Source organism: Vulpes lagopus, chromosome 1 (genome assembly GCF_018345385.1).
Source record: "Vulpes lagopus strain Blue_001 chromosome 1, ASM1834538v1, whole genome shotgun sequence".
Lineage (NCBI taxonomy): Eukaryota > Metazoa > Chordata > Mammalia > Carnivora > Canidae > Vulpes > Vulpes lagopus.
The window spans coordinates 109,424,238-109,436,411 of NC_054824.1; the positions used below are offsets into that span (position 1 = coordinate 109,424,238).

Genomic DNA, 12,174 nt, shown 5'->3' on the forward strand with positions numbered 1-12,174 from the left:
CACAGGGGATCTCTGGGTGGCGCAGCGGTTTAGTGCCTGCCTTTGGCCCAGGGCGTGATCCTGGAGACCCGGGATCGAGTCCCACGTTGGGCTCCCGGTGCATGGAGCCTGCTTCTCCCTCTGCCTGTGTCTCTGCCTCTCTCTCTCTCTCTCTCTCTGTGACTATCATAAATAAATAAAAAAATTTTAAAAAATTAAAAAAAAATTGAGGCTCACAATTCTACCTGGGTTTTTATAAAGATTAAATGAGTATGAATGAGACAGGGTCTTTCCCCATCCTATTCAGTTGGAGTAAATGTTTATTATATCTGTGGATTAAGGGAATAAATACAAAGTCCTAGCTTTGGAAGGATCTCTAAAGATATTATAATACAGGTTCTCTGGGAAGAAACTCATGATCCATGACATTAGATGACTTAAAATCCACAACAGACTAGAGATGGCACTAGAAATACAACCCCTGTTTTCCTGTATTCAGTTTAAGACCTTTTTTTTTACTGCCATGCTCTGGATAAACCAAGTAATGGACTGAATTTCTGAGAGATTTGAGAATTTTTCTTCAAATTAGTTAATTTTTAAAATAGCCCTTGAAATAAATTTTCTTTGAGTGACATTTTTAGCAGTAAATGTAACTTCTGAGGATTGGTAATGCTTCATTTGGGGGCTGGGTTTAAGAGCTGATGGCCACAGAGTTCAAAACCTAGCCACTTTCTCCAGGAAAGCAGAGAATCCATCACCCTGCCAAGAAAATTCCCCAAGTTTTCTGAGATTCCTTCATTCCATTCTGGTCTCATTTCCCAGCTCCTTTCCCCATGCAAAAAATGTTTGCTACCATAAGTTATATCATCCCATGGCCTGGTTATTTCCACAATCAAAGATATGAGGTATATAAACTGTTATATAAGCAGTTATGGCATAACTGTTGCTATTGTTGTTTCTGGTTATCTACATCAGGTCTAGACAAGTAACAAATTTGGACCCACATTTAGAATGAGTTCCTATTTACCCGTTAGGGAGACTTGTTACTACTATTCACTTCACTGAGTTTTTCCATTTGTTTAAGAATACATCTTCTTAGGTGACAGAAAGTCAGAATATAAAAGAATGAAGGTAATAGCCGTTGCAAAAGAGAAGCTAAAAGTGTTGTTTAGGCTGCAGGAAACAGAAATGGCAGTTAGTCTGCTTAAAAACTTGAGCAGAATTTTTAAAAATTAAATTAAGAAATGGAACACTGCAGGGGGACAGGTCTGGGAAGTAGAGTTCAGCATTGTAGTTTCTGAAGAGTTGGACTTCCCGAATAAACAGACAAAATAAGTCACTAACTCAATAATTAAAGATGCAATAATACATTTTTCTAGAACTGATAAGAGATTGGATTTTAAATAGAGAAGAGTCATGTGGTCTACTAGAATATGAACATCTGGGGAGCAACTTGCTTTTTATAAAACAATTCTCACACTTTTATACCTTTACATTTGATCTTCACAACTATGTGAGATAGAGTTCTTATTTTTAAAAATTGCAAGAACAAGGATTGTTTAAAATGGCTATGGTACAGAGTGTCAGTGGACATAAAGTATTGCATATCAAATCTTAGCATAATTATGATCATATTAGTAAAATTAACATCTATATAGAGCAAAATAATATGCACACACACACACAAGTAGACATCCCAAGGAGATGCTTGTTGCTGATAAAAAAAAAAACATTCATAAATCCCAAATATTGGCCACTTTGTCTATGATTTTACCTACATATCTACAAATTTAAGGCCAAACTGACCATGTGATAACTGTGGGTGCATTCTTGGCATTGCTGCTGCTATTTTATTTTACAGGATGGATCGCATTAAAGCCAGGCAACAGAAATACAAAAAGGGTAAGGAGAGGATGCTGAGCTTGACCCAGGAATCAGGGGAAGGCCAAGACATCCAAAAACTCTCTGAAGAGGATGATGAAAGTATGTCGAGCATTTCCCTCTTGTTCAAGTAGCTTGACATTGAACGATAGCATGATGATGGGTAGGGCTGTAAAATAACATTCTCACTCTGTGAATATTATCAATGTTTTTTTTTTAACTTAGCAAGTTTTATCTTCTGATTGTGAATGAGATGCATGTATGTGTTTCATAAAGGACCTATTTAGTGACTTCATGATTTTACGAGTACTTCCTGTTCAGCAAAACAATTTTAATCAACTCATAACCTAGCTTTTGTTTCACAAAGATGTGTTTCTGAAGAAAATGAGCATGAATTTGTTTGATTTATTCCTTTAGGGAAGATATTTCAAATACAGAATCTACTATCATCTTTGATTTCTATAAATTTTATATAAAAAAACAGTATGTATACATATTTTATGTGGCATCTGAATAATGGTAGTTAGGATATCCTTCAATTATTATCTATTCCAATGAAACTGAAACTGAATATATATTTATTATATCTGATTATAGATTCATTATATGCAATTAAATTTAAAAGGTCTTCTTATAAATGTTTGCATGCTTTTTTGTTTGAAGGGAATGGAGAAATAATCCATGGTATTTTCCAGTGCATAGCATCTATTAAACACCAATTAATTTGTATTTTTTCACCCATGCTTTAAAATAATCATAAGGAAATTTCTGATTGTTGGAATATATGCATTTTTACAAATTATTTGTCCCTAAATTGTTTTATAAAATTTAGGTGATGCTTCTTATCTGTTAATTCAATGACGAATTCAATGTGAGATGCCTTTTTGAGAGATAATCCCTTCTTTTTTATGTTTCTTTATATGCCCTCCAGTACTAAAAACAAAGTGAAATTGTGGCATAATGTTCATAGAACACTTAGTATTTGCCTTGTGAAATCAACTGTTCATTTGTGTAAACATTCCAGATTCAATATAGTTCCTTTCCCTGACCTCTGATGTACTTTTGCAACTTGTCTAGATTTTGACAATTGAGTTGTTAAAGCGTGGTTTTCAAAATTTGTTTTCTCACTTCTAAGAATTAATATTTGGACATATTTTATTTTAGGAGAAGCAGACAAACAGAAAGCCAAGGGCAAAAAAAAGCAGTGGTGGCGGCCTTGGGTTGATCATGCTTCCAGTAGGTTTTCTTGATCCTCTTACAATTTCATCGATTCTAATCCTTATATCCTTGACCAGAATTCAGGCGTCCCCATGACCTGTGTGTTCCATGCATGGTTTGATCCTTGTGACTTGATAGGGGGTCAGAGTGTAGGAAAATTGTGATGTGAGTGGGTCTCTGGGCCCTGGAAATGGAATCTTCCAGAGAAGTCAGCCAGTTACCATGCTGGCTGAAGAAAGCCCAGCAATGTGGCTGACACACTCCTGAGCACCATTTATGGGCTCAGAAAGGGAAGAAGAATTTCTAATATTTTATCTAATTCTGAGGTCTAGAGCTCTGCTGATAAGTATTTGTTTTATTGCTGAAAACCCTTATTAAAATGAGTTTTGGCTCCTCCTGGGAGAATAATCATTAAGTTCAAAGTGTTTGTGACCCTCTTTGTAAGGCACTAGGCATGGATGCCAATGAGTCTCTCCTTCCCTCATCCCCCAGAGCTTTGATTTTATTTGCATGTAAGGTTTTTTGGCAATTTATTGAATACAAAGAAGAGGATCACTTAAAGTGCATTCACTTTCTCACTCTGCCTCTTCCCCAGTTTCTAAAGGCTCTCAAATTACACTCCAGATCCAAAGCCCAGCATGTGGCACAGTTGCAGTGCCACTGGCAAACAGCTATGACCAATTAAGAGCAAAGGTGGACAACAGGTTTTGAAAAGCAGAGCTTCGGAGTCACATAGGATTATTGTGTTTCCTTCCTGATCATAAAAAGGAATGAGGAATTACAGAACTCAGTGCCTGTATTTGTTCTGCTTAGCAAAGGAAATATCACTCACTATTGGCCAATGGATGGTCTTAACAATGGAATGACCCATTTCAATCTGACCCTCCTTACATTTGTTAGACTGTTGAATAATTATTATTTCACACATTACTTATAAAATATTCAGGCTTTTATGCCTTATCCTGTGGTTCAGTAACTGTAGCTAATGTGATCGGATAGGGAATATCATTGATACCCACTATCTCACAAAATGGTAGGAGAGACTCTACTAACAGGATCTTCAGAATCACTAGAAAATCAAATCGATCAGAATCTTGTGCCATGCCTAATTCTTGGGATCATTGAGATATGGTATTGGCTTCTCACCCCAAAATTAATTTTTTAAATCAGCAAGCCATTTTCAGAAACTATTATACAAAATTTGCTCAGTATACCTGGATGTAACTAAACTTAATCCCAAATATTGAATTCTAGCATTATGAGAGGAAAAAAAAAAAAAAGATCCATGAGTTTTAAAGATTTTTGTTTATTTTGCTGCCGAGTCAAAGACAAAGATTCAGGTCAAAATTCTGTGTGACTCTTTATTGTTCATTGGCCATGTTCATCACGCTAACAGTCCAATAATGCAGCACACTATAAGCCTATTTCTATCAAGTCACAAGTAAACTGTGCCTATCTTTCTGTTTTTAAAGGGACCTTTGCTAGTTTAGACAGACCTATCCATTTCAAAATTGTGTCATAATGTTTTCTCTTTCACCTGGGATGAATTCCCATTGCAATCATAGTTGTTTTTCCTTTTCTCATCTAAACTTTGCATTTTGGAAGGAATTGGATATGGTCTTTGATATTAATCTTTCAAGTTGGTAATAATTAAATAACTTCTTATGAAGGTTATTGACTTTAGTTTTCTGATTCATTTCACCCTCATTATATCAAGTTCTTAAACACTGGTATTAAATTAAACGTGCCTCGTTACAACACCTCTTGGTGCAATAATGCAGGAATGTGTGTAATTCATAGTTTGGAATCAGATTCTGACCGTGGTGTTAACGTTTTTCAGCAAAACGTGTTTCCATTTACAAGCTTGTGAGGAAAGGAAAGGAATGAATATGTGTATTATTTTTAAGACCACAATGAGTTCCAAAATTTATCTTTAGATCTGGAAGCACTTCATTAAAAGCTCTTATTTTGATCTCTTGAGTCATTGGGCTTTTAAATAGATATTTCATACAGGTGTGGAGTATGAGAATATGTGTAGTTGGAATACCCTTGTGCAAGTCTATTGATGATACAATAATATCGCTATGTTGTTCATATTACTGGCAAGCAGTCAGGATCTTAACGTAGTCTGTAGGTGGCAAACCTTCCACTTCCATACCTATGTGCACACATACGATTGCATTATTGCTGTTCAATGATACCTTCCATTCGAGGATAGTATGTCTTCGTGCCAATTCAGTACTGCCTAAAGCAGTAACAAGCCTCACTTCATTGTTAAATATTGGAAATCGAGGTCCAGCTTTCTGGGGATACAGGTGGTAGGATTTTTAAAAGTTATTTCCATGCTCAGTTCAGCAATAATGTCAATATCCATGATATGTTCATGGACAGAGCCTGGAGGCAGGATCTTTCTCTGAACTAACAAATGTATATGCAGGAGCTTCTTGACTTATTAGCAGATAGCACTAAAGAAAACATTCTCTGTGTTTTTCCTACTTTTATTTCAATAACATTTTGTAAAAGGAGACTTACCTAAACATCTCCTGCTTTTTTTAATGTGTCAATTCTACTCATACAAATTAATAGTTTTTTAAATGATCAAATCAGTGTTGTGACCGCTTGAGATGAAAACTTGTTTGGGCTCCCTGTGTCCACAGGAGTAAAAGTTATAGAAGGTATGATTGAATACAGTTTAAGCTATGGTTGATTTTAGAGCCTATAATGAGGGTAAAATGCTCAATCCTGTAATATTCTGTTTTTACCAAATGACCATGTGACATCAAGTTGATGTAACTTTCCTGCAAATGTCTGAGCTTTTATGAAGGCATTACTTTAATGGTCTTCCTCACTGTCAAATGTAATGCTATAACTTTGGTTTGTTCTTGCTTATTCTTACCTTATGTTGTATTGCATTTATTCCCTCGGGCCTGGACCCAGTATTCTGGGCCTGGTTCTTTCTTCAAAATAAAAGTAACGAATTACAGTGCTTCTGTTCAAGGATATAAGGCCCAATTCATTCACTCTGCATCTTCACGGATGGAGGCTTCAGATACTTCTGAAATCATGGGCAAAATTATCTACCTTTTGACCATGTTTAGTGATATTCAAGCAACTAATTTTAAACAAGCCAAGGTTTTCCATTACCTTACAATGTATGAATCCAAAAGATAACCAAAGACATCATGTTATGTCATCCAAAAGACACCTCAGCATTTGAAAACTTGAATATAACTTGAAAATACTCGTATTTTTTCCTGCAATGATGGTACAGTTCTTGTAGCATCAGAAATGTATATGCTGGGTCTCTTTTCCCTGATAAAATAATGCTTAAACCGATAAAGATTGGGTTCTCAAATTTCTTTAAATCTCTGGACATTTCCGCTTTCTCTGCTCCTGACTTTTAACACAGCAATATGTTCTTGCAGGGAAAATATCAGGCAAGGCAAGGACAATCCGTACTGTTTGTGCTTTGTGTCTTATGGTCAATACGGTTCTCCTCACATTTCAGTAAACAACTGGAGCTCCTTGTTGACCTGAAGCCTAATAGTGCTAAACCTTATGGACCCTGTCTGCCATGCCTCAGTCTGTCCCGTGCTATGTGTAGAAACAGCCAGAGTGGTGGTGGTGGTGTTTTGTGGTTGTATTCTTTTTTTAATATTACCTGCCCATTTCCTCCTCATGGCAATGTGTTTGTTGTTGTTGTTTTAATTCTTTCAAATGTCTTGCCATATATGTCATGTCCCTTGTGTCACGTGTGGAGGAACCAGGTCTGCACAGTATAAAGTGAAGTAGAAGTTGGTGATGCTGATTCTCGGTTCTGAATCATCCTGATTGGCATGTCTACGACACACTCGACCCATTCAGACAACACCAAGTCCTCCACTTCACTTTGGCCTCGTCTAAAGGACCCAAATTGCTGAATTGTCTGAATTGTGAAACTAACAGTTTTCCATCCATGATTTTGGCCATCTTGGTAACAAAACTGGTTGCTACAGAGTTCACCTGATGTGTCTGTATAAAATTTACAACGAAGAGGAGAGAAACTATCAGATGAACCCAGTAGTGGCCAGTTTTCTTACGTTGCATAGACAAGGCCTTGTGCTCTGTAGACCCAACCATGCCAACACCATGTAGTGTTAGTCCAGAATGAGTTCTCTTCATCTCTTGTTTTTTTCTTCCCTACCAACATCTCTTGCTGTGGTCTCTTGTGGACAATTTATATATCTTTGGGGGGGGGGGAATTTCATTAATAAGCCCTTAATTATCTCATATGTTTTTCAAGAAATAAGTAAATATTTTGTTTTACTTAGTGGTCAGGAGTGGAGATTATTATTTGTTTGAAACGGATAGTGAAGAGGAAGAAGAAGAAGAATTAAAAAAGGAAGATGAAGAACCTCCAAGAAGGTCAGCTTTCCAGGTAATTATGGGAAAACCATGTCCTCTGCTAGTTGAAGACCTTTTCTTTCCAGCAGGCCTTGATTGTAGGTCTAGTCTTCGTCCACTGTGTTCATGTGTAACAGCTTCCAGAAGCTTCTGATTTATATCTGAAATTGTTTATTCATTCAACTGTAATGCTGCTTGCTCTCAGCATTGGTATAATTACTGCAAGAACACTGTTCCCATGAGATCTTCATTCACTCACATCAAAAAAATCTTCTGATGCTATAAACAAAAAATAAAGCTTCCCTGGGTGAAATTTATTTTTCTGTTACATGTAGAAGGTGAAGAAGACTTCGTTAGCATTGCTTTGGATCACTTGAGTGGACTTATATTTTGATATGTGAAATAGTTGATCATAAAAATAAAGCATTTGCTTTGTTTTTCAAACAAATGGTCATTTAAATGTCATTTCAAATTTTGAAAATCCATTTCATTTGTGTTGCTAAAGATTTGAGAATTTATTGAAATCTCAAAAATAGCTGGCACAGTTCTGATTTTTTTTTCAGCTTAATTGCCTTTCCTTTTCAGAACCTGCCATATCATTCTTGGCCTCACCAGCCCAGTATGATGTATCCAGTGAATGTCTAATCAATGCTTTATAACTCTACTGGTCAGTAGAGCTACATATGGTGTGCAAGCTTGGTATATATTTCTTTTATGAAGTAGTCACGTGTTAAGACTGTTATTTCTCAGTTGTTATACTCTAAGACACATAGAGTGATACCCATCAAGCCACAGGATGGGTCCATGAAAAGGTCATTGTTACTTTGCTGGCCAGGTCTTCTCAGGCTGGAAGGTGAATACATTCACCCCTGTATTCGCAATGAAATTAAAGAACTAAATTATTTATGGAGACACATTGCTCTGATGCTTCCTCACTAGCCCCATCACTACCTGAATGTGTTTCTTGAAGATGGTGTCTGTGTGCATGTATGGGCCTGGCTTGTCAAATACTAATGACTTGTTTATTTTTATTCTAATGAGTTTTCTTATAACCATCACTCATAGTTCAGCAAAGGAGAAAACATGATCATCCTCGCCATGTTTATGGATTATATGCAATGACTATTTTCCTTATTCCTAACCTACAAGCAAAGCACATTTTACTCTAGCTTCAGTCATTGGCACGTTTTAACCTACTTGATGTAATTGTAGAGACAAATTCATACTGACGTCATATATTAAATTATTAGTCTTTGGTGTTTTTCTACTAATCACTCTTGCTTTGTCCTTCTTTGTAGAGAGCTATTGGGAAGTTTGCGTCGGCCATTTTAGCCTTGCCAAAGTCTGTCATTAAACTTCCCAAAACTATTCTTCAGTATTTAATCAGAGCTGCAAAGGTATTTGATGTTTCACTGACATGTGGTGTGTGACTCTCCGCTCCGTAGAACTTTAGACAAGCAGATCCTTGTTGGCCTACACCTGCATTTTCCCTGTTCTATAGATCGTACAATGGAGGAAGTAGAAGAACTTAAAATAGTAGGCAAAGCTTTCCAAGGAGAGTTTTTGAGAAGCCAAATTTCCAATTATTTGATTCTTGGTCTTCACATGGCACCACAGCCTACCGAAATATAGAGAGAGAAAATGCAGATAAACGTCTACTCTGTCCTTCTTGTAGTTTTGCCTAAGTCACGTCTCATTTTAAAAGGGTCACATCTGGTTGCATGTGTCAGTCCTGATGTGCTACACGTGTGATCATTGTTCTCAGAAAGCTGGTCAAATTATGAATGAGCTAATAAAAGACTCATTTTACCCCACTTCCTTGGTTTCCCGTACAAGTCTCCATCTTCCCTGAATTTGGTATCGTCTTCCATTTATTCTTCTGATTTTGATACAACCCCTCATGAAGCGGTGTTGCCGTGATAGATCTGTGTAGTTTTTCACTCCCATGTCACCACAGATAGTGCAGAATAAACTGTGAAAAAGCTGTGTGTCGATTAATCTAATGCACAACAAACATTACCCAGCTACCTATGCTGTAGTCACTCATTACTGAAAATCATAAATAATGAATTACTGTTCATGTACTTTATAGAAAGCTGGTTCTGTTGACTTAATCTGGAGCAGGCATTTGAACTCTTAAGCCTTTATGCTCACATGTTAAGCAAGTGTTTGGATACTGAGGGAGACCAACATTTTTTCCATGTCACCTGGGATCTTATTTAAATGCAGGTTCTGTCAATGAAGCAGGTCCTGTGGCACTTACAATTCTGTAATGCTCTTGAACTCCCAGAGGAAGGGCAGCTGCTGGTCCATTCTGAGTAGGGAGATTTAAACTTCTGGTTCCTCTCATGTTTAAAATGCCAGGAGTCTGAATGTTCATTTAATATTCAAGGTATTCACTTCCTTAGGATTGTTTTTCTTTTCCCTTTTATGACTACCATATAATATCTCCATTCATATTTATGAGTTTATATGAAAGATTGCAATGCAATTATCAAACAGAGGAGCACCTGGGTGGCTCAGTTAGTTGAGCTTCTGGCTATTGACTTCAGCTCAGGCTCAGGTCATGAGATGAAGCCCTGTGTGCAGCTCTGCACTGGGTAGGGAGCCTGCTTAAGATTCTCTCTCTCCCTTTCCCTCTGCCCCCTGTGCACCTCCACCAGCTCCTTCCCAAAAAAAAAGAAAAATTAAAAATTAAAATAAAATTAAAAAATAAAAACAGAAATAAAAAAACTTTTTACAGACAACATAAAGTTCTGGGTCACACATGAATTAAATGAGAGTTTATTAAATTTAACAAATTTCAGTTAAGAATCTCCATCCACTTTAGTAAAAGTCTCTGTTTTAAAAACTAAATGCCAAAAAACAAAACAAAACTAAACTAAATGCCTTATGCATTGTATATTTTCAGTAAGATGAACCTCATTTCCCACTAGCACTAAGAACTTCCAGTAAGAAACTTCTATTTCTTGACTCAGTAAGAATTGGGATTTTTCCTCCCACTTTGTTATCACCATTTCTTGAAACAGTCAGACTGACCCTCTATCAAATATTCCAGTCGCTATATAGGGTTTGAAGTTCCAAACATCAGCATTAAGAAAATTTACCTACAAATAGGGATTCCTCATAGGATTTTCTTCCCTTCTCTTGTTCCCCTTATTTGAATTATGTAAATTCTCATCTCAGTGAGAAAACACTGATGGACTTAATCATTTAGGGATCATAGGTAGAACCAGGGGATTCCTTTTCATAAGACAAAAGCTGAATGGCACTCACCCTCCTGCAAGACTTCTGCCATCCTGTCCTAAATGCCCCTTCTCCTTCTCCTTCTAGCCTACCCTCCCCATTTTTTTCCAGAACAAAAGAATGCCTCCAACTTGTGTACCTAATACCCTCACAAGTCCTGAGCTACTTTTTTATTTTCTATTTTGGGGATTCTGGCACTATCTAAAAGCAATATTGTCATAACCCTTTTTTTTAAAGGAATTGTCATCATATGTTGCTCTTAAACCTGAAAATTTCTTGTGTTTAGCAGTTCAGATTGTTTTAAAAGAATCAATATTTTGCTCAAGCAAGTTTGCTTATGAATGTACTAAACGTCAAAAATATTCTTTTTGGGAGGTGGGAGGTTTAATAAGCAAAGGACCTGACATACATGGCAAAGATACTCTTGATGGAACGCCCAATTAGCATGCTCAGTACATAACTACCATAAATTCCTTCATTTGATGTTTCTCCTTCCAGTGTCAGTTAATCTTCTCATTTTCAAAAAAAAACCTTTTTGGCATAAAATAAGATTATTTTTTGCCTCCTTGGTTTATTATTCCGAAATAATACAGATGTTTCATTCACATTAATTGCCCGTAGGACTCAGATTTCTGCCAGTGAAATAAAAGCAGTGTTCTTCCTTTGTCACCTGTGACCTTTACATTTCCATCCATTGAAAAGTTGGATCCCTCTTCATTTTTACTGACATCACCATGCAAGTGGTTTGCTTACACTGTATTTTTCAAAGATTTCAGAAATCTGAAAATAATACAGAATACAGTGAAAATATCTGGGTTTACAAAATGCTCCCATAAAACATTCCTTTAACTTTATCATTATAATAGAAAACCCAGCTTCCCTGAGACCCAGGTGTGTTTGTGGGTGCATGAGGAGCATGCCTGCTTGGCTTTATGATTACAGATGGCTGACTTTGTCTAACAAGGTTTTCTTTTGTTCCTTCTGCATGACTTGAGAGACATTTTGTGGGTGGGCTGTTAAAGTTGCTCTATGGGGGTTATTGGTTTTATTATGTTAATGTAACCATTTTCAGCTTTTGAATGAAAATGACAAAAGGCAACCAAAAGCATCATGGTTGTCCTTCGGTAACATTCTGGAATGACTCCTTCACCTCAACATCACATTATTTTTTCCTCTCCAAATACTAATCAATCTACAAAACCCTTTCTCAAGTCGTTGGTCATAGCTGTTTTTTCACAAGGGAGAGTATCAAATGTGCATAACTATTTTCCCAAATTAAATGGGCAAATGATGTTTTGTTATTGACTCAAACTTTATTTGCAAGGGGAGAAAAGTATTCCAATGACCCTTAGCATGGTGCCCAGCGTATCCTATTGTGTGTGATACAAAAGAATCATAAACTCTCACAAAGTGGTGGTAGTACACAGGACTTGGGAAGAATGGCGGTTACCCAAGTATCTCATGATT

General features: G+C 36.7%; 1 protein-coding gene across 4 annotated transcripts in view; it reads left to right on the forward strand.

Moving 5' to 3' along the window:
* The window catches only part of PIEZO2 (piezo type mechanosensitive ion channel component 2), a 450,920-nt gene that overhangs the window by 388,939 nt on the left and 49,807 nt on the right, over positions 1 to 12,174 (forward strand). For all 4 annotated transcript variants that reach the window (XM_041744387.1, XM_041744552.1, XM_041744472.1 and 1 more), the window contains 3 exons: positions 1,841 to 1,962; positions 3,025 to 3,096; positions 7,389 to 7,495. In XM_041744387.1, the coding sequence (XP_041600321.1) occupies positions 1,841 to 1,962; positions 3,025 to 3,096; positions 7,389 to 7,495 (301 nt within the window). The remainder of the gene's footprint in view (positions 1 to 1,840; positions 1,963 to 3,024; positions 3,097 to 7,388; positions 7,496 to 12,174) is intronic.